At 42.2% G+C, this 26,047-nt stretch overlaps 1 protein-coding gene across 6 annotated transcripts in view; it reads left to right on the plus strand.

Annotated features, from left to right (window-relative positions):
* nrxn2b (neurexin 2b) overlaps positions 1 to 26,047 on the plus strand; it is a 712,610-nt gene that overhangs the window by 672,809 nt on the left and 13,754 nt on the right. For 5 of the 6 annotated variants that reach the window (XM_085451729.1, XM_085451735.1, XM_085451731.1 and 2 more), the window contains 2 exons: positions 7,603 to 7,692; positions 19,008 to 19,330. In XM_085451729.1, coding sequence (XP_085307855.1) covers positions 7,603 to 7,692; positions 19,008 to 19,330 — 413 coding nt within the window. The remainder of the gene's footprint in view (positions 1 to 7,602; positions 7,693 to 19,007; positions 19,331 to 26,047) is intronic. The other variant, XM_085451733.1, reaches the window with a different exon arrangement.

The raw sequence follows: 26,047 nt of genomic DNA on the forward strand, positions 1-26,047 counted from the left end.
CTGAGCCCCATTGGATTAGATAGACAGAGGAAAATGGATGGATGAATGGATGGTGGCTATAGTCACAGGACACAGTGAGTTGTGACATTACAGTAAGAATTCAGCTTCAGGAAGAATCCATTCATTTTATGTGAGTTTATACCACACTTGGCATTTGGGATTCACTAAGGTGTCCCCTGAGCTTTGAATAATCATTCTGAATTTTACAACCACAGTTATATCAACACCATCACAGCATATTGGCTGCGATTACCATATTTTGCTGCCTCATAACTGTGTCATTATGACCAATGAGAGCTCACAGTGTGCAATCCTACTGTTTCCTAGTCATTGAGAGCTGTATTTACAAGCAGCAGATTTACTATGGAGCTGTCACTTCACTTTAGTTTCTGACTGCAGTTGAGCAGAACTGGAAAGAAGAAGTGGCGGTTAGGGGATGGCAATGGATGCATGGATGGAGGGTCTGACGGCAGGGGGGGTAGGAAAGAGGAAAAGGAATGTGCGGCAAAGTGTAGCAAAGGGGATGCATTGCTGAAAATGTCTAATGGAGAAGAAGGAAGAGAGAGGAAGAAAGAGAAGGAGTGGTTTGGTGGGGCAGGCGAAATCCAGTATGCATGCTGGAAGCAAGCTGCTGTTACTGCTGAGATGGATAAGGCTTCTTACTGATGGATAAAGAATGTTACTGACTAATAAGAGCTTCACAAATTGGATTGCAACACAGCGGGCAAGATTAAGATAAGATAAACTTAATTTGTCCCAGATTTGGGAAATTCTTTACATATAGCCTGTCCAATGTGATAGAGCATAAACACACCATTCACGTGCAATGTAGAGTCGTGCATGAACTTAGAATAAGTTTGTAAAACATAAATTACTTGCTGCTCCAGATAATGTTGACTTTGAGGAGTCCAGCCCAGGTCTTAATACAGATCATAAGACAAGGGCAGAAAAGAAAAGAGGAAAGATAAAGTACAAAGACAGGGCTGTTGTTATTGCGTGTTTTCACTCTGTAAGGCACTTAGAGGATCTGTGCAGCGTGAAGGCTGGCATTTATAGTCGGGGGGGAGTAAAGAGGAAAGACATGGATTCACAGAAGAAGAGAGACTCTTTGTACCAGCAAGGTCACCTTCAGCTCTTCCGACTGAGTTGTTAAGATGTTCTTACTACTCAGATAAATGGTCTGAGTAAAGGGGTCAACAAAGCTCTTGGCTATGCTCTCTCCTTCCTACTTCCCCTTTTTATCTTTACCTTCATGTTGCCACGGTGCGTCGGTAACCATCTTTGTCTCTGCTACCTCTGCAGTCAGGGAGACCTGCATCGCTTTAATGTTCCTCCAAGCACTAGATGACAGACGACGGTGTGGAGTGAACCACATGGTGGGATTGGCAGGAAACCATTTCAACTGTCATATGGTATGGCACCAGCAGCTTTATATACTGGAAACTAGGCTCATTCATTCATTTTCCATAACGTTAATAATTCAGTTCCATTTATACAGTGCTGAATCACAATAACGGTCACCTCAAGGTAGTTTATATTGTAAGGTAATACAATATAAACTACCTTGAGAAAAAGGTAGAAAATCAGTCAGTCGACCCCCAAAAAGACAGACTGTAGAAGAGACACAGGAATGAATAATAACTAATGATTAAATGCAGAGGGGTGTATAAACACACAAAGAATGCAAAACCTATGGCATTTGCAGCGTAACTAAAGGAAGATCCAGGGTCACCTCATCCAGCCCTAATTAGTCTGCACTGTCGTAACAGCCCCTGCATGACATTAAGGTATAAATGTAACTTATTCAGCATTAACGCCAACACAGTACGGAGCTCCTGGAATTGAGCGCAAAATGTTTCCATTTTCTCAAAATTCTTAAAATATGCTTTTCTCACAGAAACTCTATAAACTAGTCCTTGGTTAGGACTAGTTTATAGAGTTGCGCCACAGAAGCTCTGTGTTTCTGTAATCTGCAGTCGCTAACACAAATTTCTGTTGTTCATTCGTGTTTTTTATGTTATTACTATAAGCAGGTGGAGTTTTTAAGTTCACTTTACCCTGAAAACAGCTCTTTATAATAATAATTTAAAAAAAAAAAGTATTCTTAAAGCTTTACTGGGATTCGATGCGTGACAAACATTTGTCATATTTTGGGCTCTTACATTATTACATTCAAGGTACAGGTACAGCAGAAAAGCCAGTAATAGTTAATTGAAGTCAGCCAGCTTAGTCACTTGTCTCTAATGATAGTTCCCTCCCTCATTCTGCTGGTTCTTATTGGGCCTCTGGTGCTCTGTGACTTCTTGTGATTGGATCTTGCACCGTTGGAAGGTATTTCCAATTATTGGCCTGTGACTATGTGATGATGGAGAGAGCAAGAACACTAAAACAGTCAAGGAATAATGATGAGTAGAGAAAGGGAAAGAGGAGAGACAGCTAAGTAGTGCAGATCAGGAGAGGGAAAAGATTGCTTTGGGTAATTAGAGAAGTGACAACTTTGATTTCCACACGAGTTGGGGTTGGGAAGGTGGGGGGAGGGGGGCTTTCTTTGGCTCACTTTGGCAGCCACCCTCGCACAAATCCACCGTGGCCGAGATGAAAGGTGGTAAGGATCCTGTCGAAGCAAGACGAAAGAGGGGAAGAAATGAAAAGCTGCATTGATAACTGCTGCAAAGATGAAAGACAGATGAGCTAGCTGTTAAAACAGCGAGCTGTCTGTTTGAGATGCACGCAGACGTGAATGGTGGCTGATGTATTTACATTGAACAAAAGAGCATGGTGGGTAGGTAAATTGCTTTCTTTTCCCTCGCGTTTCACATGAAGAGACAAAACTCGTCTGCAGTCTCTGGTTTAAAAAAAAGATGGAGGAGAAAAAAACAGATCCAAAACTGCCATCTTATCGTGTCAATTTTGTCAATTTTTGACTCTTTAACATCATCTCCCAGAAAAATAGACTGAAATTTGACTCTGCACTGGCATCACTTGCCATCTTTCCCAAACACCTGTTGGAATTGCTATAAAATCACAATTTGATCACATTTGTTAATAAAAGAACCGAACAAAAGAAAAAAAAACAGGAGCAAGTATTTAAGAACAACACAAGAGATGCATCTAGTAGCACGAGGTTACATTACATAAGGCTGTGGTTTCCTATGCCAATCTGCTCTCGAAAACACCCAGTGGATAAGAGAGCAATCCATCTAAAGTTACCAAATGAAAAGCAGAATGAGGCGAGTTTGATGGAGAGAGGTTTCTGTGAGAGGAGGAAGAGCGGGATGGCTGCTGGCCAATCGTCTCCAATGTAATCTCCATTCTTATGGATGGATTTCCAATGTGGGTGTCCTGTACAAGGGCATCTGGCTGCCTGCAGAGCTACATGATATGCAGTTGGCTCCTTGGAGAGTTGCTACAAACACAATCGCATGTAATCACACAGACATGGACGTTTGTACTGATACGCAAAGACACAGTGTGTGATTCATATGCTGGATTATCAAAACATCCAAATCTCCGACACTCTCAGACACACTCTGCACTCCTGGCATGCTGTGCAGGTCCCCTGCCTCCCCTACCTTGCTTTGTGTCTCCCCAGGGTGCCAGTTAATCAGCGTGCCTTTGCCTTGCCCCTAGCAACACAGCTGTGATACCTACCCAAAACCAGTCTGATCATAGCTTTTAATCCCGCCAATGCTCCAGGTGGCTGAGGACAGAGCGGTGTTTCAGGGACATGAAGAAGCATGAAGTATAGGCTTAGGCTCATATTTGACATAAAGCGCAGAGCTGTGTCTGCTAAACATTATTATTTAACATAGAAGTCAACAATAACAAATCCATTCATAGAGCCTCACTTCTGGTCCTAGTATGAACAAAGATCATGATGCATCATGAAAGTCTTTGAGTGCATCAAAGACTTTCATGATGCATCAGGGCTATTATATTGTCAAACTGTATTCCTTGCATAAGTGTGTGGACCCTTTAAGGGAATATTTCCGTATATCTGATACACTGCTTTCCATTGGTGAACATTGGCTATAAAAGGAAAAAAAATACATCCCTCAAAGTAATAGAACCACTGATTCGTTTACTAGTTTATCACTCTCTCCCTCTCTTGTATATCAGATTTTACTTGAGCACCAGGTATGAGAGCATTGTTCCTCCATCTTTCATATCAAGCGAAGAGAACAGTCCTGGGAATGGAGTGAGCGCGATAATAGTGGAGAAGGAGAGGAGAAGGGCCCAGCTGTTTACTCTATCCCCCCCTCCCCATTCTTATGCAGAGCAGGCTTCAGCTGGTAGGAGCGAGAAGGGAGAAGCGTCACTGTTTCACACAGAATGACTTATTTCTCTAAGGATCCGAATACAAACAGATGCAAACACACAAGCAGGACACAGAGGAATTTGGGTTTTAGAAATTGCAGTGTAGAGGACATTAAAAAAAACCTGTCCAACAGGACGTTGTGCCACTTTTTCCCTTGCCACTGCACATATGTTTTGCTAAAATTAAATTTATAGTCAAATTTTCTTTGTTGTGGTTTCCATCAGATCCTGTTTTTTTCCTCTTGTCCCTCTTTTTTTGTTTTTGTTTCAAGTGGTTAGGTAAGAAGCCTCCTTGTTGATTTCTCTGCTGTCTTTGGTTGCTGATGAGGATGTTGTCACTCACTCCTGATCACCAGGGAAGGATACACACATTTACATACAGTACACACTCTACACTCTGAGCATTTATTACTTTGCCTGCCACACACTTAGACTGTGTGGAAGTGCCTGTGTACTACATCTAATATCCTAGTAATAAACTTGCTGCGTCGTGGGGAGATGAAGAATACAGAGGTAAAATTGAGTGAAGGTAAATAAAACAAAACAAAGGCAGGGGATTAACGGGGCAAGTGAGAGATATGTGAGAAAAGGGGAGAAGTAACGGTGAGCTTGGATGGACAAGAAATGACAGCTGTGCATAGCGAATAGAAGGAGAAAGAACAGAAAAATAGTAGCTGAGGAAGAATTTATAAAGAACGAGGGAAACGGGAGATGAAAAGAAGGGATATAGGTGCAAGGGAAGAATAGGGCATGGAAGTTATTAGCAAACAAAGACATCAAAATTTGTTTTGGCAAGGGGAGGTGAGAAAAAGGACAGCGCCAAGTGTGGCTGAAGGATTGTTTGAGAATAAGGGAAGGACAAGCAGAGAAGAAGAGCAGTTAGATGGAAAGGAGCAAGCACGAGGAAATGGATAAGTGAGTAAGACAAAGGAAAGGGATTAGAGAAAGAATGATGGAAACAAGAAAGGAAAGGAACATTTTCATGGAGAGGACACAGAAGATGAGGAGGGTGAACCCATTTTTGAAGAAGCCTGCCACTAGAGGGAGAAGTACCGGTGGATGATCATTATCCACAAATTATTTGGCTGGTAAAAGGGATCTTGTATTGGATTGTGTTGCTGGAAGTGGCTGATTCAGAAGTGAAAGTTAGAGGAGGGAGGAGATTTAGTCAGGGTTTGTGGATGAGATGGCAGATGTGGCAGTAGGAGGAGAACACGCATGCACACAATTGATTCATCTCACTAAGGACTTCTGCCTCCCACAATTTTGCTTTCGCTCTGTTATTATTTTGATTTTGCCGTTTTTCTGCAACCCCCACCATCACCACCACACCCCTCTCATTTGTCCCATCTTCCCCTCGTCCCTGTCTGCTGCCAGCGGCATCTGTCTCTCCTTCTCTAATTCGGTGATTGCAACAGAGTGGCCGTGTCATTTCTAAAACCAGGGTTGTATGTGCACTCTAATTGCCGTACTGGTTTTCCAGAAGTCAGAGCTGTGCCTGGATAATCTTAAGTGCGTGTAATTGCTGCATGAGCGTTTCCTTTCAATTTAGACTAATTTCAGTTTCAGAAAGAAAACACAGATGGTCCAAATGTTAACCTGCTTAAATAGATCAGGTTCATGACTTGAGGGTCTCAAGTCACTAAAAAGATCAAAATTCCAGACAAAATTCCTATTTTCGTCATCAGTGTGCCAGCTATCATTTATCCCAGGCTTCTTCCTTCTCCGTGCGTTTTCTCTGTTCAGATTTCATTATCTTTCGGCCCTCTGCCCCACACACAAACAACTGTTTCCCTTCATATACAGTATGCACACGTGGAAACGCATCTCCTCTTGCTTATGTGAGCCATTTCTACAGAGGCAGGTGTGGGTAGAGAGACCCCTGGGGAGTAGATGTAGGTACTGCAGAACTGAGAGGTGGTCTATTTTAGATCATTGCGGCACCACAGAGGGTGGTGCTAAGGGGGGAGTTGGGGCAAAATCAGTGTATACTTGTGAGGATGCAGGATGTAGCACTCTAAGCTTAGAGTGTTTACCGTTTAGACACTGTTCCCAAACCTTCCCTGAATCCCTGACTCATCTCTCTGCAGATAATTCCATCAGCATCTCCTGTCAGTATCCTGCTATGAACTCCAATTCAATCTATGTCCACTCTTTTTTTCCCCCTCAGACTGTAGCAAGTAATGCATTTTGGACACATTCCTACATGTCATATATTTTATATGTTGGTGTATATACTACATCCATATATATATATATATATATACTTTCGTGATTCTCATTTTTTGGTACCACTCGCAGAACTTTATCCCTCTGCTAGGACACCAGGGGATTCCCTGACCTCATTTTAGCTAGCATAGCTCTCAGGTTTTTGGCAAAGGCTGCTGTTTGACGTACATAAAGCTCCTAATTAATCCTCTGACTTTACCACCGCATTAGATTTTATTAAAACCCCAAGTCTGGTCACATCAGCCCTCGTCTTCCCTAATTCCAGCTCTGTCTCTGTTGACAGTGCTATAAGAGGTACAGCGTATGACCCCGAGGTTGATTGAAGTGAAGTGAGGGATAATAAGTTTGCACAGCAGCAATGAAACTTCTTTGACACGTTGATGAAGTGATGCTAATTGCCAAGTGCCACTGAGAAGTGCTCCATTAATGCATAAGAAGGAAGAAAAAAACCTGAGAAAAACTCAGTGCTGACAGTTTCACTAAATCTTTTTTCTCTTAAGTCAGAGTGGAGTAACTGGATGTAAAGTGAAGTGATGCTCCACAGGTGGAGGTTTGCTCATCAGCAATGCTTTGTGTGCGGCAGGAACTTAAATATGTCTTCCTTGGAACAACCATGAAATGTGTTTTAATTCTCTGTGATTATGTCATGCTCATGTGAAATAACAATGGGAAATCTTTTTTTCTGCTTTATTATTTCATACTGTAATAACTGTGTTGTTTACTGACTGCTGATTCTGTGACTCTGTGACAGCTATTATAATTTAGCACTTCCACAAATGTAATCATACTATATCTAAATAATTCATAAATCTGTTTAACTTGTTAGTGCATTTAAAAAAATCATTTAAAATTCAAGGTAACTAGAATGCTGTTAACTTGTCTAACCAAACAAACCAGCCCGAAAACACATCCACAAGTTCTTCCTGTCCTAACTAAAGCTGATTTAAAGTACATAACTTGCTAAACATTTGCCATGTTGCCCTTCTAACCTCTAACCTTTCAACTTCCAGATTTGTGTAACCTTTTCTTAATTTGTCTTCTCCAAATTTCTTAAAGGGAACTTTGATAATGAGCGCCTGGCTATTGCTAGACAAAGAATCCCATACCGACTTGGTCGGGTAGTTGACGAGTGGCTACTCGACAAAGGTAATAAAATCCCTTTAACTCCACTAATGATCTAACTGCCTAACCTACCGTTAACCACCACTCTGGAAGAGGTGCAGTGCCAAGCATCAAGGGTGAATACGATCTGGCTTTTTCACACGACTGTGGGTCCATTATAACCCAGTGCAGACTTTAAAAGCCTGCAAATGACTGACTGATATATAATTAGCTAATTCTTTTGAAGTTTTTCTTTATCTCCAGTGATGGGAAGCCACGCTGCAAATGAGGTATTATCAGAAGATATTTTCTTTTCCTCTCAGTTTTATATCTAGTTGTCAGTTAAAGCTGTTCACTGTGACAAAAAATTGTCATTCCAAAAAACAATTACCTTCTATAAGTTTTCGTTCCTCTGAAGTATTGATTTGGAGATATAAAAAGGACCTTATCCAAAGCACCTTAAACTGGGGCTGCATCTCTTCAGAGAAATAACTCCCGAATAACCCAACATAACCCCGTAATAACCTGACCACATGTAAACAACCTAGTGAATCCGTTTGCTTCTTTCATGTGTCTTTTGTTGGCTGAATGTGAACTTGTACTGACTAATCACTCATGAAAACAGAGCAAAAAGAAAAGAATGACTATCCTCAAGGAAAAGAATCCCCATGAAAGTCACTAAAAGTTAAAGGGACTGTTGTGTTTGTTCAGCGTGTGGGCTCCATTTCTCGCCCAACGTTACACAGAACTTGAGCCACAAGTTTGTAATGCGATGCCATGAAAGTGACAATTCTTTAACCCTTTGAGTGCTGAATGTCCCAACCTCTCTGTCTTGTGCCGCGTGTTTGTGCTGCTGAAGGTGGTTGATTCTTATTTTTTTTAAAAGAAAGAAAGAAGAAGAAGTTGAGTTTCTACTTCAAAGACAACTTTTTTTATTGGTAACTAGCGCACACAGAACTCTAGCAAACTATTAAAAAAAACAGTACAAGGATAAGAATCTAAGACTTTACAGTAACATCTGCAATAGCTTCACTATTTGCATAAGAGATGTATTGCAATTATCATGAATTAAGCTTTTGAGGCCAGATACCTTTAGGGGGGTTCCTGAAATGGAACTGTGAACGATAAAACATGCACGCATGAATTCAGAAGATGAAATTTGTCTGCGAGAGCTAAATGAAGTATTCATGTGACAGACAAACAAGATAAATGAAGTGCTTGCATATTTATTTCATGGAAACAAAACAATCCTTGCATTCATTTCTAGTTCGAGGAAAACTGACTTCTGTGCTCTCCTCTGACATGCCGGGGAATGCACTTTTGCTGAGGTTAGTTAGGACACAAATCAGAATTAAAGAGGCTTGGGAGATGAAAGTTGAATGAAAAAGTGGATCAATAAAAAATGACTTACCCACTTATGAAATGATTTGTGCATGCTATGAAACTCTAAAGAGACTGAGCATTAAACTGAATCTATTATTCTCTTTCTTCTATAGTTTGATATGAGCCTGTATCCAATCATTTTGATGAGAGCTTTTGCAGAAAGTAGGCAGGAGAAATAAACAAATAAACACCCATTAAATCTCAAGTGCAGGCTTTGATCATTTTTGGGTGCATTTTGGGGGGTAAAAATCTGCAAGGTCTTTTATTTGTTAATATTATGGGATTCATTAAAGGAACGTCTTACACACGTCACGGACTGAAGAGGAAAAGTGGCTCTGGAAGATGCTGTTTGTAACTAGATTAGATAATGAATGGGGATTAGAGGACATTGCTAAGCTCAAAGGGTTAAAGCTGTTTGTTGCTTTGATAAGGACATGGAGAGAGATTTAAGCTAAGAAACCTCTAAGCAGAATCTAACCACCTAACAGCAAATCAAACTCCACCCACACTAATCGCTGGGGGCTTCTCTCGCTGCTACGTCGTCCGCGTTCTTAAATTGAAACGATCTGACTGATTTCCCAGCTTTGCCCTGCTGGTGACAAAATTCAGAGAGCCCTCAGTTATAACCGTGTTATAAACGATGCTTAATCTTTGAACATAATTTGCCCTGGATGCTGGTATCTGGAAGAACTTGGACAGGTTACGGCAGTCGTTCGGGACAAGAACTAAATACGAAGCTAACAATGTTCTAACTCCTGCTAAAAGACACAAATCTCCAAGTGGCAACATCTTCCCGTTGTCCCCATCTTGATGTAAAGCAAAACTCAGAGGGTTAAAACACAGCAAATGACTGAAGGCCAAATTCAGCAGTGACACAGCTGCTCTGGGTCATTTCAACAAAATGTGTCTAAGCAAAAATAAATGAAGGTCCCTTTAACATTTATTGTTTTCACTCCTAAAGAGATTGATGTATTTTAATGTATCCTTCTGTGTGTATTTGCTATGCAGGGTGAGTGGTATACTTGAACAAGACTTACACACTGGTTCGTGTGTGTGTGTGTGTGCGTGTGTGTGGCAAACAGCCGGGATCATTCATTCTGAAATGGATGGCCTGTAATGGTCCAGGCTGTGTTGCCAATATGGGGTTTATGGTCTCTGGTGTCCAGTGATTTTTCTTACATCAGCGCCTCAGAGGGTCTTTACATGTTTCAGGGTTCTTGACCAGAGTGAGGAAAACAATCAGCCCCGTGGGTCTCCTCTTCAAGTGCCTTTAGTGTTTCATCAATTCTGTAAAACTCACCAAGCATGGAAAACCTCCACATCTTTCAGATCTTATAAGTACAAATCTCAACGCGTTATTACCTTAATATGTGGACAGAAGTAAAAATAAGAGAGCTAATCGCCCGCATTCGCTATCACAAATCAGTATTTTAGTCACACCGGGATATAATGGAAGTCACTGGAGCCAGAAGTGTCCTAAAGGAGAGCTGGGCTGTGCCGCTGCACTGTCTCACTACATCTCCCCAACTGTGTGTGAGGCAGATCAGAGTTAGCATCTCTGGCCAACTCGGTGCCTGCTGACTAAATCCAAAACGGCAGCCATTACAGAGACCCAGTGGAGGGGAAAAATCCCAAGTCCCAAAAGTTTGCAACAGCTCTAGCCGGGACAAAACTTCCTCACATGTGTCCCCTTATTCTTCTTCTTGTGATGGGTCTGTCATCCCAAGTTTTCTCCTCTCTGTCTGCCTATCCTAACCCTCACTCTCCCTTCTTATCCTCCTCCTTTTTCCTCTGACCACCAATGCCAACCTTACCCAAAAAAAGAAAAATACTTGGCAAGTATTCTCCGTTTTTTGGGGGGTTTTTTTTGCTAGAAACAATAAATATGTGTTGCGGCTTCCACATCTCATCAGGGAGCTCCACTAGAAAATAAACAGTACAAATAACCGGCAAGAATCAATTTCCCGTAGGTGTTCACTTTAACAGATGCGAAAAGGAAGGAAGCGAAGCGAAAAAAGCTCCCAGAGGAATTGGAACATCTTCTTCTGGCAACAACTCTATCCCTCTAGAGCTCCCCGGCAGCCTGACAATCAAGCCTGGAGTTGAGCTACACAAGTGCAGGGAGTAGAAGAAGGGAGGAATACTAGGATAGCAGGTCTCTGCAGGCTAAAACGCTAGAACTAGGTTTAACGTTCAGTGTTTAATGGTTTGGTGCGAGCGCCCCAATTCCCAAAGTGAAAGCAATCAAGTGCCCTCCGCTTGGTGTGGTGCCAAAGCCCAAATCAAATCTCCAGGCCAGGCATTGGTCCAGGGCTGCTATTCATGATCCCAGCTTCATTTCAGAGATTTTCTCACATCTGGCAGCAGTCAATTGAGAGTAAATCCATATGAGGCTGTCTTTCAGTAACTCCATCATAAGCTTTGCATCCCGCAGAGTTACTATGTTGTTTTCTCATTTGATCTCGCTGCACTATTACAGCCATATCTGAGAGAAGTAGGGGGAGACGGAATGAATTTTAACGTGCTTGCTCATGAGAAGAGAAGTGGCAGCGAGAACACGTCTCTTTAGTCTGAAATAAGGGACTCTTTACTGTTATTTCATGGTCCCCTACCATGAAATGGCCTAAAAGCAGTACAGTCACAGCTGGAGAGAACAGGAAGAAGGAAAATTGTACCCAGCTAACCACTGTGCTATCTCTCTTTGTCTCTCCCTCGACAGTATCACTTGTTTAAGATCCACATACAGATGTAGGATCAGATATAGAGCCACATCTGATTACATCCAATCTACTGTCTCCAGAGTACTTCACTGCACCGTCACAGTCTCACTGCCCAGAGCTTCCTTCAAGGACCTCAGAGCTTCACTCTGCCTCCCAAGACTTTCTGTCTATCTTCATGCTGCATTTGGCCCCTCATCGCCATTGTCAAACACAATTAATTCATAGTGTTCTACCCGAACCAACCCAACTTCTGGGGAGTAAAAAAGCAAAACGTTCTTAATTACCAAGGAGAGCTGTGCACCAAGGAGATAACTTGGGAACGCTTCATAATCGACTTTGTCAGCATCCCACCCCGCCCCCATTGTGCTCCTGCCTTCTTCGACTTTATCCTTTCCTATCCTTTTTTCTTTGCAGAAGAAAATGAAAATGGGGGAGTTCATGTTTGTTGATACGGATACTCTAAATTCTGCAGGCGCATGAAGGATTTGTGCGCAGAAACAAATACAGACTCTGCACGCTAACGGTCCAAGTTTGCACCCTGCACGTCAAAAAGGAGCGCATTGACAGAGGTGAATTCTGGGCCATCCCTCCCACCCTGCAAGAGAAAACATTCGGAATAGAAGCTTCTTGCAACCATATGGCATGCCTCCTCTCTGTGAGATAACAGGAGTAGAAGGAGGATGAGAGAGGCGTAATGATGACGGTGGTGGGAGAGAGATACTGCTCTCTCCAGCTGCAGTGCTTTTCATATCCCCTCATATACACTTAGATCATCCTTTACCACCATCCACTCCTTTCACTCTCCGGGTGCCTCCCTCCTGCTTCAGGTCCACAGGCAGAGGAAGGGCTAAACCTGGCTAGAACACAGCGCCAGGCCGCCGTCCCCTCCCCTCCTCTCCACATACATTTTGAGGGTTGCAACAGACATGCAACCATTATTTTTCTGCCTCCGACAAGCAATCTGTGCAATAGCAATCCAAGCGTGGCCTAAAACCAGCCCACTCCCTAGTTTGGCTCAACATAGATAGTAATTACTGACCACAGCTCGTCTGTGACAAGCCATTTCTCTCTAGTTGAGGAAGACTGAAGGTAGAAATGTGCTTTTACAGCTTCAGAGCATTTTATTTTTGGTCAAAGAGGTAATCTTTATCAAAGAGAACTCAGACTGCGGTGAAACTAGTGCCCATATAAAAGATTTAAAATGTGCAATCAGGTGCTGCATTATATCTTCAGGCACACAAAGAGGATACATTTATACTTTTCATGCAAGATATTAACAGTGTTTGTAGCTATTGCAAAAATCTTCTTGAATAGATGTTTGGTTATCATTTCAGTGTGTTATTTTTAGTTCTTACTGAAGTAAAGACGCTGAGGTCCACTGCACCCAGTCTTAGAGTCAGTGTGCACATAGAATCGCTGTGTGAAATGGACTGTTTTCGGACCAGTTGGCTTTTTTTCTGGGAATTTCTTTTCACCACCGACTTTGTATTTAGCCATGTATTAGGAATATAAAAGTGTCAGTTCAATCATTTTTACCATATTATAACTAAAGAAAGACAAATTTAACACCATCTATCACTAATCACAAAATTTTACAATTCTTAGGTCCGTTTTTACAATGTTGTTTTTGACAGCTGGGTATTTTATTTTAGTATTCTCACCACCTCTGTGTTAATGTATCCCTACGTCCTCTTTATGAGCACCTTCTGTGGTCAAACAGCAGGTTTGTGGGGATACACACAGCAGGAAGCTTTGGCATTAGTCAAGGAAGGTAGATATAAAACCCTGTTATAACTAAGTTAACCATGTGATTAAGTGGCTATACTTGAAAATCAGGGTGCAAAGCTGGAGGTGACTCACTAGTGCTTCCCGTGATCATTTAATATCCATAGTAAGCACTTCACTGCACTTTCTTCTTCTTCTTTTTTCCCCCTTTCCTTTTGCCTTTCATCTCACTACATGACTTACTCTCCCTTCTGCTTGCTTCTTACCGTCTTACTCTTGTGTGTTACTGTATGTCTGTCTCTGCAGCCACTCTTTAACTGCATCATTCCTCTTGTTCTTTTTATCGAGCCTGTCATGCACTCTCTCTATCCCCACCCTTCATGCCCTCGCTTTGTCTCTTTGACATTCGGTCCTCATGCACACTTGCTCTTTCTCTGTCCTCCTCGTCTGTCATCCTCCCTCGCTTCTGTCATCTCTTATGTCCCTATTCTCCAAGACTCTGTCCAACCTGTCTTTATCATCTCTTTTTCTCCAGGCTTGGGTAGATTACTCAGGAGTTTCACTGTGGCCAGCATTATAAGAAAGTAAATTATACATGTATGGATTTTTATAATGCTAATTTACTTCAAGCATTTCTTTTTGTTTTATTAAAATATATATGCTTTGTTTGAAGACACTGCTGAGGAAAAGCCCTGTGATAATATTGCAGGCTGGGGTAAAGTGTACTATAGCAGGGAGTCCGCATCTCCTGTCATATTGATTACCTATCAGCTAAGACAGGATGAAGGGGGTTGTGATTGTTGCTTATAATACCTTTAGAAAGAGTTGTTCCCACCTTTTCTTACCCCAATCACCTGTTTAGAGAGCTGCTGCCAGGATGCTAATGATGCTGAAGAACTGGAAGAGGTTTTCCAAGATGCATCATTTCTAGTTACAGTATCCTTAGAAATGGGGAAAAAAGATATACACATCTCAACAATCTCAATGGCTAACTGCCTTGGGATTCGCATGTAATCACGATATACCTATACGGTATACGATATATATATTGTATGTATGTAACTGCTATCATAAGGCTCCTAGATCATGTTGCTTTCCAGCATATTTCTATCCATATCATTTCATCACCAACAGCTTTTTTGTTGGTATGCAACATGTCTGTAGTCTGTATTCCCCTATTTGTTCATTAAATACATAGCCTATGGATTTAAACCTAAGGGCCATTATTTACGCTAAATATAGGTATGTAGTGAAGGAAAGAATTACATCTCATCGTTCCATAAAATGATGTTGTTTTGTCTCTCAGAGTGACACTGAGAGAATACGCTAAAAACAGGCCCAAACTGGTCTGCTCTCTCAGTTTGCATTTCTTAATAAGGCACCATCTGCATTTACAAGAAATAAAGCTTTTTTTTTATAGCTGCACATAAAGCTACGTAGCTAAGACTACCTTGGCAGCTATTTGTAGATATCAGGTTGAACATAGCTGAAGAAGATGGATGGTTGTGCAGATTTTTCTGTTCTGGTGGTGCGAAAACTGATCATTAAAATCAATTTCCATGTTCAATTGGTACTGAACGACTGTAGCTTTAATAGTAATGTGTGCTTTTAGCCATCCTGGTAGGGTGGCTCATTAGACAGTGTTTGTTGGTCCATCATTTTTGCCTGAGATCACAATTATCAGATGAATACCCTGTTGCCTTCGATGTGTTCTAAGAATTTTAATCCTTATTCCAGGCTGTGAAGTTTAGCAGTATAATCGGGCATGAAATAATACATAATGGTTTGAGACAGTCTTTCACCTTCAGCTATACCTTGTTTCCTGTTATCTACCAATAGCTAGCATGCTAGCAAACCAGAGACTGTACATCCAATTTGGACTGGATTTTAACATTCAGATTTTGGAGAACTGAAATGGCACATGTAGTTTATTAGTGTTAGCTAACATGTTAATACTAGCGATTCACTAACAAAACTGAAGGACAAACGTGTTGGACTTTAATTTCAATAAAAATGCTTTAAAAAGCACCAACACTACAAACATTGTTGAGAGGTACAGTTAAATAGCCTACACCTGTTAGGCTGTAGCTTTTTAATGCTGTGAAGTTTAGCATTTTAGAATGGGAATATATTGGGACGTGTCTGTCAGGCAAAGCATTTTTCCTACTTAACATCAACATGTTAGCGTCCATTAGCATCCATTACATTTAGAGACATCTTTGTCGCTAAATGTATATACAGTGCACTCATGTTTGAATATGCATAGCCGTTTATTATTTTTGCTCGTAATTCTCACACTTTAAAATCTTTAATTATTTTCAGACATATGGGTATATAAACAGATAGAGGGATAGATGTATGAACTCCGCTCAGTCTCTGCAGTAGCTGATTACAGAAGTCTGACCATTCTGGTCTCTGCATTGCAGTTAATTAAGGCTTTGTGTATGGCTGCGGATGCCCATTATAATGAAAGGCTGGCTGTCAGCCCCTCGTCCCAACACACAAACACGCACATACACACCCCAATCCATTTAGCCCCTCTAACGCCACCACCCCACCCTACAGCCACCCCTATCCAGCTGCTTCCATCGTCTCTGCCCATTAAATGCCCATCACCTTAAAATTCCTGTGGAGAGAGGCAAAACACATCCATACACACTGAAATTGGTGAAACAGAGCCTCATCGATGTGTAACCCATGTGTGCTGTGCTGCTGCCTAATACACACAAGCACACACACAGAGGGAGAGGTGTATGTAAATAAATGTTGAGGAAATAGACACTACTTGAAAAGGCCAACTATCACACACATAAAGGTCATTTCACTGACACATTTCATAAGTTATTATATACATGCACACACACCCTCTTCTCTGCAGCAGCGCCACAGCCAGCTCTGTCATATTAAGCACCGTGATTGCATGTCATTGCAGAGGCTTCTCTTTCTATCTTTCCTCGCCTCCACCCCGCCCCACTTACGCCTGCCGCCAAAATTGGTTCTAAAACCACATGTCACTTTTGATTTGACCCGGCAGACCCTGAAACAATAACTTCATCAGGCCTTGTTAGAGTCTCATCCTGAGCAGACAGCTACGAAAACAAACACTGATTTCCCTTCATCTAGTCTAGAGGGCACCTTTCTTCTTGGCTTTCTTTGTCTCATATGGGATGAGCACATAAATGGCCACAGTACTCTCATGTGCTCGAGGCTTTTTTTTTCTTTCACAAAGAGAGGCATTAAATAGGTCACCCAACGGATGCTTGGACATTTTAAGAAATATGTATGATACATGAATGCATGTGCAGTGACTCTAGGAGGTATTACTAATCCTCCTTACTCTACATCATAATCATAAGCTGCTTGTCAATATAGCTTACTTATGACTGTGTCACTGGCTCAGAGTGTAACTCTGCCACCATTACACTTAGCTCCTGCGGAGTAAATTGTCCTATCTGAACAGACCATCTTGTGACTTGGAGTTTCACACCACACACAATAGAAAAACACCATGTCTTCAACTTGTCCACACTCTATGACCCTTTCAGTCCAAGTGAAGATGTTTACAATGGAGACCTTCTGGGCTGATTTGTGAACGTGTGCGGGGTGGGGTTAATTAAGGGGGCTAAAATTTTAGTGCAAGCGTGTGTGTGTGTGTGTGTGTGTTTAAAGTGAATCTTTGTGTATACACGTGCATGTATTTTCTCCTGTATTTTCCCGGCTGATGTTCGTAGTTTAACAGTCTGTTCATCCTTTCCTGTTCTATTTATTGCAGCATCACTCCCACACTAAACATGCTAAGTAATGATATAATAGAATAAGAGTCAGATATTATGTCAACAGCGCATATGCCAGACATTAAGTCTCATTATTATAGAGTTAGGGGACAGGAGCCTAGTCCCTTGTGGGACCTTGGTCTAATGATCTGATAATAGGCTGACATGTGTAATGGCCCTCATCGAGGAAACAGATTTATGTCTTCAGCACTTCTGTAGAGTATACGTACACACGTAGATTAAACATGCAGTTTTACATTTACGTACCAACGCAAGCATTCATTGACATAATTCCTCTGATATTCCCGCACACCTGAATCTTATAAACAGGTCAACACACCCATATAGATGAAGAGTAAATTATAATTATAGTGGTGAAGAACCCTCTCAGCTCTCCTAATTGAAAGCAAATGGGACCTGGACCTGTCCCCAGCGTCTGATGAGAAGAAAGTTGTCACCAGCTTACAGTCTGATTGAAACCATGAAACAAGCATTCAGAAAGTTATTCAGAGCATTTGTTATTTAATTGAATCACATGCAGGGAAGTCACTGTGAGCAGATTACTTGAGCAGGAGTGCCAGCAGAAGCGCTGAGGAGTAATCTCCCATACCTGCACAAGACGTAATAAATGTGCGTACATGCACACACGCAACCACATTCATAAACACACTCCCTTCAGGCCCAAGATTCGTAGCCCACCATGTCTACTGAGTCAATATTTCACTCCCAAATGCACACATTAGCGCAGTATCCCTTTCACGAACAAACACACTCTCTCTTTCCTTGCAGGGATTGATTAATCCATAAAAAACCTCTTTAGCTTCTCCCATCCTTCTCCTCTGAGTAATTACCTCATAAGGACTGTTTTTAACCCACATCCTTCCAACAGTTTTCCTCTAACCTGAATATTCCCCGATGTCCATGTGAGTCTCACTAGGGGTCAAAGATTGCGTCAGTCTGAGTGTTGGGGATAAGCAGGCACAGTAGGGATGCATGCCTGTCGGAGGGGGAGGAGGGGAATAAAATAAAATCTAAACGGATGTCAGTTGGAGAAAATACAGGGAGAAAAATTATACCTTTCAGACTGCCCCCACTCTGCCCCTACACCACAAGACCTGGTGACACATTAGTATTGGACCCTGGTTAAACGGTTGACTTTGTCCTCTCTTCATCCATCTATCCATCCAGATGAATGGTAATGACCACAGAGAGGAACAGCCCCTGCTGAATTAAACATTTTCTTCCAATGAGAATCTCATTTTCCTCCTTTAGATGGCAAAGCAGGGTGATGGTTTTTCCTCTGGCAGAGATACTTTATCATTGTGCAGCTCATGTGCATTGGAGGTCAATGACATAGACCCAGCATTGTTCTAATATATTCCATCTCAGGGCAAATGAGATGCATTTTGCTGTGAACCTTCAGTCTCAGGGTCAATCCGCGACTGCTCCTGCAATCTATTTGACTGCCAGATTCAGGGTGCTTTTCTGGGAATGTGCCACGTGACTAGCTCCATAATGACTGCAACTGCAGCAAGCCAGGGTCCAATCTCCCTAAAGTGTTACCCAGGAAATCCCTTGTGATTGAAACACTCCCCCTATCTCCTCCGATTCACTGTGTTTCATGTTGAAGCTCACCTGAAGATCATGACCTGATTTGTATTCTTTGCCCCTTTCTTTCCTTCCCCTCTTTCATGACCTCTCTTCTTTCCGCTTCTCTCTCCTCCTTCTTCCCTCCGTCTTGTCATCTGTCGCATATTAGGTCGCCAGCTGACCATCTTCAACAGCCAAGCGTTCATCAAAATCGGTGGTGGAGAGAAAGGGCGCCACTTCCAGGGCCAGATCTCAGGCCTGTACTACAACGGCCTGCAGGTCCTCAAACTAGCAGCCGAGGGCGACCCCAACGTCCAGACCCAGGGCAACCTGAGGCTGGTGGGTGACGTGCCCTCGGTGCTGACTACCGACACCACCTCCACCACCCCGCTGGCTGATATGTCCACCACAATCATGGAGACAACCACCACCATGGCCACAACCACCACCCGCAAACAGCGCTCGCCAACCATGAGGGACAGTGTGACACAGGTGAGCAAAGTGAGCTAGTGATGCCAGCTTGTTTATATGATTCATAGAGAAAAATCAAAAGGCTGCTGTTTGAGTCACCGAGGCAAGAAGATGCTCTGGTGCTGTGCATTGTGATGGACCATTGCCAGTTAGTTTTAATTGGCTTTTTAAAGTTTCCCCAAAATCCTCGAACTGCTGAAAACAATATTTGAAAGATTAAACAGCATAGCCAAGTAACCAGATGGTTCTTCTTACATGAAGAGATTTCAAAAGAAATCAGATGTCAGCTACAAGGTCAAACAGTCACATTCTCAGCTCTGTGCTGTGTGCGAGTTTCCCCTTGTTAGCCATCAGCTGTATTCAGATGGTCAAACAGCCCTCAGCTGTTTGATCCATCCATTAGACCAATCAACACTGCGGTTTTGATTTTCTTTAAGAAGATGTGGCTGACCGGGATCCTAGAAATCACTGCTCGCTGGTCGAAGGCAGGACCATCTCGAGAAGGAAATCTTGCTACACAAAGAGCACAACAATAAACTTCCATTTACGAGTCTACATCGTGCGCATGTGAGAGGCTGTGATTTATGCTCTGATGATTATCCACATGGGCTAAAGGCACATATTACCAGCACGGAAAGCAACAATTAGCAAACAGTAGGGGATAGGGTTGCCAACCGTCCCTTAAAAAACGGAATCGTCCCGTATTTAGAAACAAAAGTACACGTCCCGTATTGAGCTAATAATTGTCCCGTAATACAGTGAGAATCAAAAGTAGTCTATAAATGTTAATGGAATTAACGCTTTGTTTGAAAACATAATTCCCAGCCCCTCTCCTGCTTTGTGACCAATGAGCTGACAGCACACTTATGACAATTCGAGTATGACAATTCAGATTATCTCATTGGTCGAGGAAAGGTCGCTTGCGGAGAAAATACCGGAAGACAACAGATGACCACAACAACAAGCATGGCCAACAGGGAAACAAACGCCGACACTGCGGTGCACGTCTCGGATGACAGTACACCTAAAGCTGGGCAGACACTGCGATTTTTTTCAGTCACGTTATTCAGCTCTTGCTCAAACTGCACGATTGACTCGCAGGGATTAGAAGTTTGCAGGTCACGATGCAGGGTCTCACACTATACGGCCCGATGCTCTGATGCGACCTGAGTGCTCACACTGTGCCAACATAACATGAAGGTTATAACAGAAAATCTGTCGCTCGCTCTCTCTGTCTTTCACTCACACAGACACACCACCATCAACTTTGCTAAATTGCTAATGAAAAACATGATCAGGCAGCTGTGATTGAGCAGCAGTGTAAATCCAACTATTTTCACGGTTGTTGTGGTCGTGATAATTTTGTGATGCCACATCGAAAAGGCTCGGATGAGCTTTCCAAAGTTCTACAAGTTGTGCCTCCATCGCTTGTGTCCAGATCACACGCTGCACAGCCGTGCTGCGCCGTCTTTTTCACCGACGTTTACGTGTTTGCGCATGAGCAGTGTGAGCGGCTGTGGTGACACCCTCACGAGCGATTGATGATCGGGAGCTGGTCGTGAGGTGTTAATCGCTTCTCGTTACCCCACGTATACTACACGATGCACGATGAAGGCCAAAATCGGGCCGATCACCAAATCGGTCGCACGACTCAAAAATCGGCTCAAAATGGGCCAAAAATCGCACAGTGTAAGCCCAGCGTTAGAGCAGCAATGTTTGTTACCCTCAGAGAAAGAAAAGAAAAAAGGCTGCAAAAGTACAGGGAGGACTGGGAAAAGGAAAACACCTGGCTGGGAAAGTGCACGATAACACCTATAAAGCGCACTGCACTGTGTGCCGGCGCACTTTTTCCATAGGCATGCTTCTAGTGGTGGGCACAAGAAGAACATGAGGGGCGTGAAAGCTCGGGGAACCCTTAACCAATTTTTTGTCCACCAGGCCACGGGAAAAGCAGATATGGTATGTAAACACTGGTTTGTTTGTTTTTAACCCTCTGGTTAAGGTTAATATGGGCATGTGCGGTGAATATCAGCGCTATGTGGCCAGAAGTGTGATAATATAATTTATTTTGTGTAATAAACAACTGCAAGGATGGATGATTACAACAAATAGATGAATAATACATAAAAGTAATACATAGATGAATAATGATGATGAGTTAAGATGCGTAATCATGGGAACAAGCGGGTTTACAAACAGGAGCAGCTGATTAGCATTAGAAAAGCTGAAATAATACCTCAACTGAAGCCAATTGTACTAAATGCACTAAATGTGCACTGTTACAAGAATATTTTTCGTTCTATTGTTTTCTATTAATTTATATAATTTTAAGTTAAGCAGGACAGAGTTCTTATAAAGAAAGATTTACTTATATTCTCAAAAGTTAAGCATGACAGGCTTCTGTTTAAGAAAGAGACCTGTTTTACTGTGTTAATGTTATTTTGAGCTAAAAATAAATGGCTAAATGATCATTTGTTTCCCATATGGTCATATCACAAAGAATATGCATCTGCTTAAATCAAATTCAAGTCAAATGGTTAAAAAATAATTTCACACACACAAAAAAAGAGCTACCACACTGGGAAGGGTGAAGACAACTGGGTTGCCCGGCCCTGGCCACGAGGTGTCCCTTATTTATTTTTCAGGGAGTTGGCAACCCTAGTAGGGGACCTTTTCCTTGCCCACATGCAAGAAGATGGAAGAGGCGGGCCATCATAAAAAGACCTAATAACAAGATCCAGGAGGGGAATACGCTCCAGTTCACATCCAGCATCATTAGCTATAAACTGTGTGCTGTGCAAAAAAAAGTGTGATCCAGGCCATGAGAGGAAGTGCTGAAAGCTTGTCGCCCATGCTCGTGGATGTACTGTACGTCAGCTATATTTGGCGCTGTAGAGATTTTGTACCTTAATTAGTTGAAAGCTTTAAAACCTGTCAATTCCATACTTTCAATTTCAGCTCTATGGCATACTTTTATGGTGTCGCGGAAAACACAAAAGCGCGGTGCCAATTACTAGTGCTTTCCTCTTATTCAGTTGTGTTCATTAGCACTCTTCATGTCCACAGAGGCATATCTGAGATCAGTCAGCGAGCCACTCACACTCTTCCCTGAAAACCATGATCAGCAGATCCAGAATGTGTTTAGATCTTTGTCCTTTTATCATCGTCTCAAACCTTCCTATTGTGCCTCATTTTGGTTAAATGTGGCAGTTCCAATTAGACTAAAGATAAGGTGAAGCTGTTGGCACCGCTGCACAATAGATGCAAAGTTATACTGCGAGCACCCAGATTAAAGAAAACTTTTAGTTTTGCAGCAACTGTTTTTCTTGCTTTCTTGTACATTGATAAAAGTCAGCCTTAATGAGGCCTCCACAGGCTCATCAAACTAATACTTTGATGGCAGTTGACAAAATATGAAGGTGCACTTGTCTCAGTCATGGTTATCGCTGCCACGGAAGTACAAACAAAAAGTTTTGGACCTAAAACCTGTCAGAGCTCCTTCGCAGTCAACAGCATCTTGATTGTGCCCAGTTGGCACAATCAGCTGGTCTGTGATTTAGTGTTTCTCTCTCTTCTCTTTAAACATGAGATCAGTGGAACATGGATTTAAGATGCCGCATGTACGATGCACTCGGTTCAGTGTCTCTGGCCTCCAGACTTCTTGGCGAAACCTGCTCTCCACGTTGAGCGTATAGCGAGCTTTAAAAGCATCTGTCTGTGATGTGAAATTGGCAGCCCCAGACTGCCCCGCTTGATAAATTATCCGGAAGCATTTTAGGATAGCAGAGGACTCTTGAGTGTTGTCTGCCTTTTGGTTGTTACAAGCCTTAATGTGTATTCCATTTGCTGACTTATGTTTATGTTGGGTCATAAAAAAGCACGGTTCCACCTTTAGAGTGCTTTTTATTGCTAAGACTCTATTTTTTAGATAGTGTACACACATTTTAATGGCTCCATCTTTATGATTATTATGCACCTAGCTCAACCAAGTGTATTGCCACAATAGACAAAAATAGCATTAAGGATATATGCTGGCGAATCAAAAGATGTTACCTATGAGTCACTATGCATGTACTTTAATGATCAAACAGGCATTTTTCTGTGTGTAGAAAAGCCTAAAAACATTAGCGCTGATCATACAGGTGGTCCCAGGTGTGGTACCTCCTCTGTCCCCCAACCCAAAGGAAAGACAGAATAAAGCAACAAAAGAATAACTGTGAACACAGCTGTAGTCTAGCAAAATTAGGCAAAACCTCTTGAAGGGTGGAGGATTACATTGATTTTTACAACAGCTGAGAGGCACCAGACTGTATGAAATCATTTATATTTGCTCTTTTAAACACCAGGCTCTGTCCTGGGAACGTGCCTGTGGTGAACTGGAAGTGTTGTTTGTTTTCATATTTGTGGCAGGAACAGCAGTTGAGGGGGAAATGGAAGAAAACAGTGTATTTAGTGCGAGCAGCGGTGTGTATCGAAGCTGAACAGACAAGACGGAGCAAAAACCCATACACGACTCAAACTCAATCAGAATCACAGACTATCACTGTGCCTGGCGAAAATTTGGGATACGTGAGTCACAATCTTACAGGGTATATGAAGACAGGCGTAGCCAATGTGACATTATCCATTGGTTTGTGAAGCTCTATTTTTGAAGGTCTAATTTGAAGGGGGAGGATCTGACTTAGAGCCCGTGTGCTGTTATGGTACCAACTTGTCAGTCGTCAAAGGAGCTTGCAAAGAAAAGCGTCTGGACTTCTTTAAGTTACTTGAAGACGTTTCACCTCTCATCCGAGAAGCTTCTTCAGTTCTAAGGTCAAATGGTGGAGAGTCCCAGATATAAACCTAGTGGGAGTAACCCCCCACAGAGGGACAAAAGGACCCCCTGATGATCCTCTAATCGCCTGAGCCAAGGTGTGAAACTGGGTGTGGGTCCCAATCAGCCAGAGTTTCGGGTGAGTTCATTGTGAAACCTGGCCCCACCTTATCATGCGAATTCCTGAGATCAGATCGCCCAGGATGTGAGTGGGCGTTAAGGCGTCTGGGAAGGGATCTCAAAACTGGATTATAGATGGCAGAGAGTTGGTGTCGTAAACCACCGCCTCTGTTCAAAGATGGTCGCTCACAGTGGACATAGATGGCTTCCATCTATAATCCAGTTTTGAGATCCCTTCCCAGACGCCTTAACGCCCACTCACATCCTGGGCCATCTGATCTCAGGAATTCGCAAGATAAGGTGGGGCCAGGTTTCACAATGAACTCACCCGAAACTCTGGCTGATTGGGGCCCACACCCAGTTTCACACCTTGGCTCAGTGGATTAGAGGATCATCAGGGGGTCCTTTTGTCCCTCTGTGGGGGGTTACTCCCACTAGGTTTATATCTGGGACTCTCCACCATTTGACCTTAGAACTGAAGAAGCTTCTCGGATGAGAGGTGAAACGTCTTCAAGTAACTTAAAGAAGTCCAGACGCTTTTCTTTGCAAGCTCCTTTGACTATGATGACCTGGATGACTGAGAACCTTCACAGACAACTTGTCAGTCCCAATGTACGCCCACCCAACCCTGCTTTACCATCCTTCCTGACACTGATTCAGAAAATAATTTACAAAATAAACATCACATTGTGTTCGATAAGACTCGACACTTTAGATCATAAACTCGGGACTTATTTTGCAGCCAGTTAAACCTTCAGTCCAAAGCATAGACAGCTGTATTAGAAAAGTAGCTGGTTCTTTGGTGAAACAGAAATTAAATGACAAGGTCCATACAGCAGGAAACATTGAATAATGCCACTTAAGAGTCTGTTATGTGCAGCATTAATAGCAGTTGAAAACTAAAAATCAGATAATTAAGAAAACCAACTTTTCTGGAAGAAGTTTAGATTAATTCACAAATCTTTAGGTTTTTGTTTCTGGGTTTTATTGACTAATCATTTTGAATTATATGGTGCTGTAAATCACCCAGGAGGTGATGGTAGCTTGGTTTACTTTAGCGATTTGCTTGTTTTTGTCAAAATAAAAACTTTTTTCCACCTAAAAAGAAAAGAATGCAAAAAGAGAAGGTCCTCATGGAACTACATGATTCCAGATACTCCCTGCCTGTTCAGTGGCCATGTCTGGTTCACCTATTTGAGACAGAAGAAGTGTAAGTATACAACAGTTTTATGGACTGTGCCTCATCCTTTAAACCCCAAATGTTTGTATCTACAGTAAACATTTTCTGTCAGTTAACAAAAGCTTTCATTTTTATACTTACAGTACAGTCAGAGTTCGCAGAACTTTCTGTAACTTTACACATTTATTTTTTCATAATTCAAGCCCAAAGAGTTGTGCTGATAGATTTCTTCCATTGCATTTCTTTTTCTTATATTGAAATATCTCAGTGAATAAATGTGCACTTAAACTTCTGTACGTCAGCATAAATGGAAGTTTCGCCAGTCCAGCCGCTTAAGATCGAAGTGAGCTGTATGTGGCTCATGATGTGACTTTAACATCCTTGCTCTAGATCCGTCACAGTCATGTGGTCAGATTAGGAATTGTTGCCTCGTTGTTTTTCCTGTTCTTCAGATGGATAAAAAAACAAACATGGCAATGGTGTATTAATGCAGGAGTGGCAGAATCTAACTATATATGAGCAGAAACTTAAATTTCAATTTCTCCAAAAGCTCTGAGCTACCCGCCGCGCTGTAGCTTTGATCATAGTGGAATAATGTGCTTTGATGCTTAGAATAAAAGATCTA

This window comes from Copadichromis virginalis, linkage group LG3 (genome assembly GCF_057382275.1).
Source record: "Copadichromis virginalis isolate Kocher_CV1m ecotype Utaka linkage group LG3, C_Virginalis_male_GT1.1, whole genome shotgun sequence".
NCBI lineage: Eukaryota > Metazoa > Chordata > Actinopteri > Cichliformes > Cichlidae > Copadichromis > Copadichromis virginalis.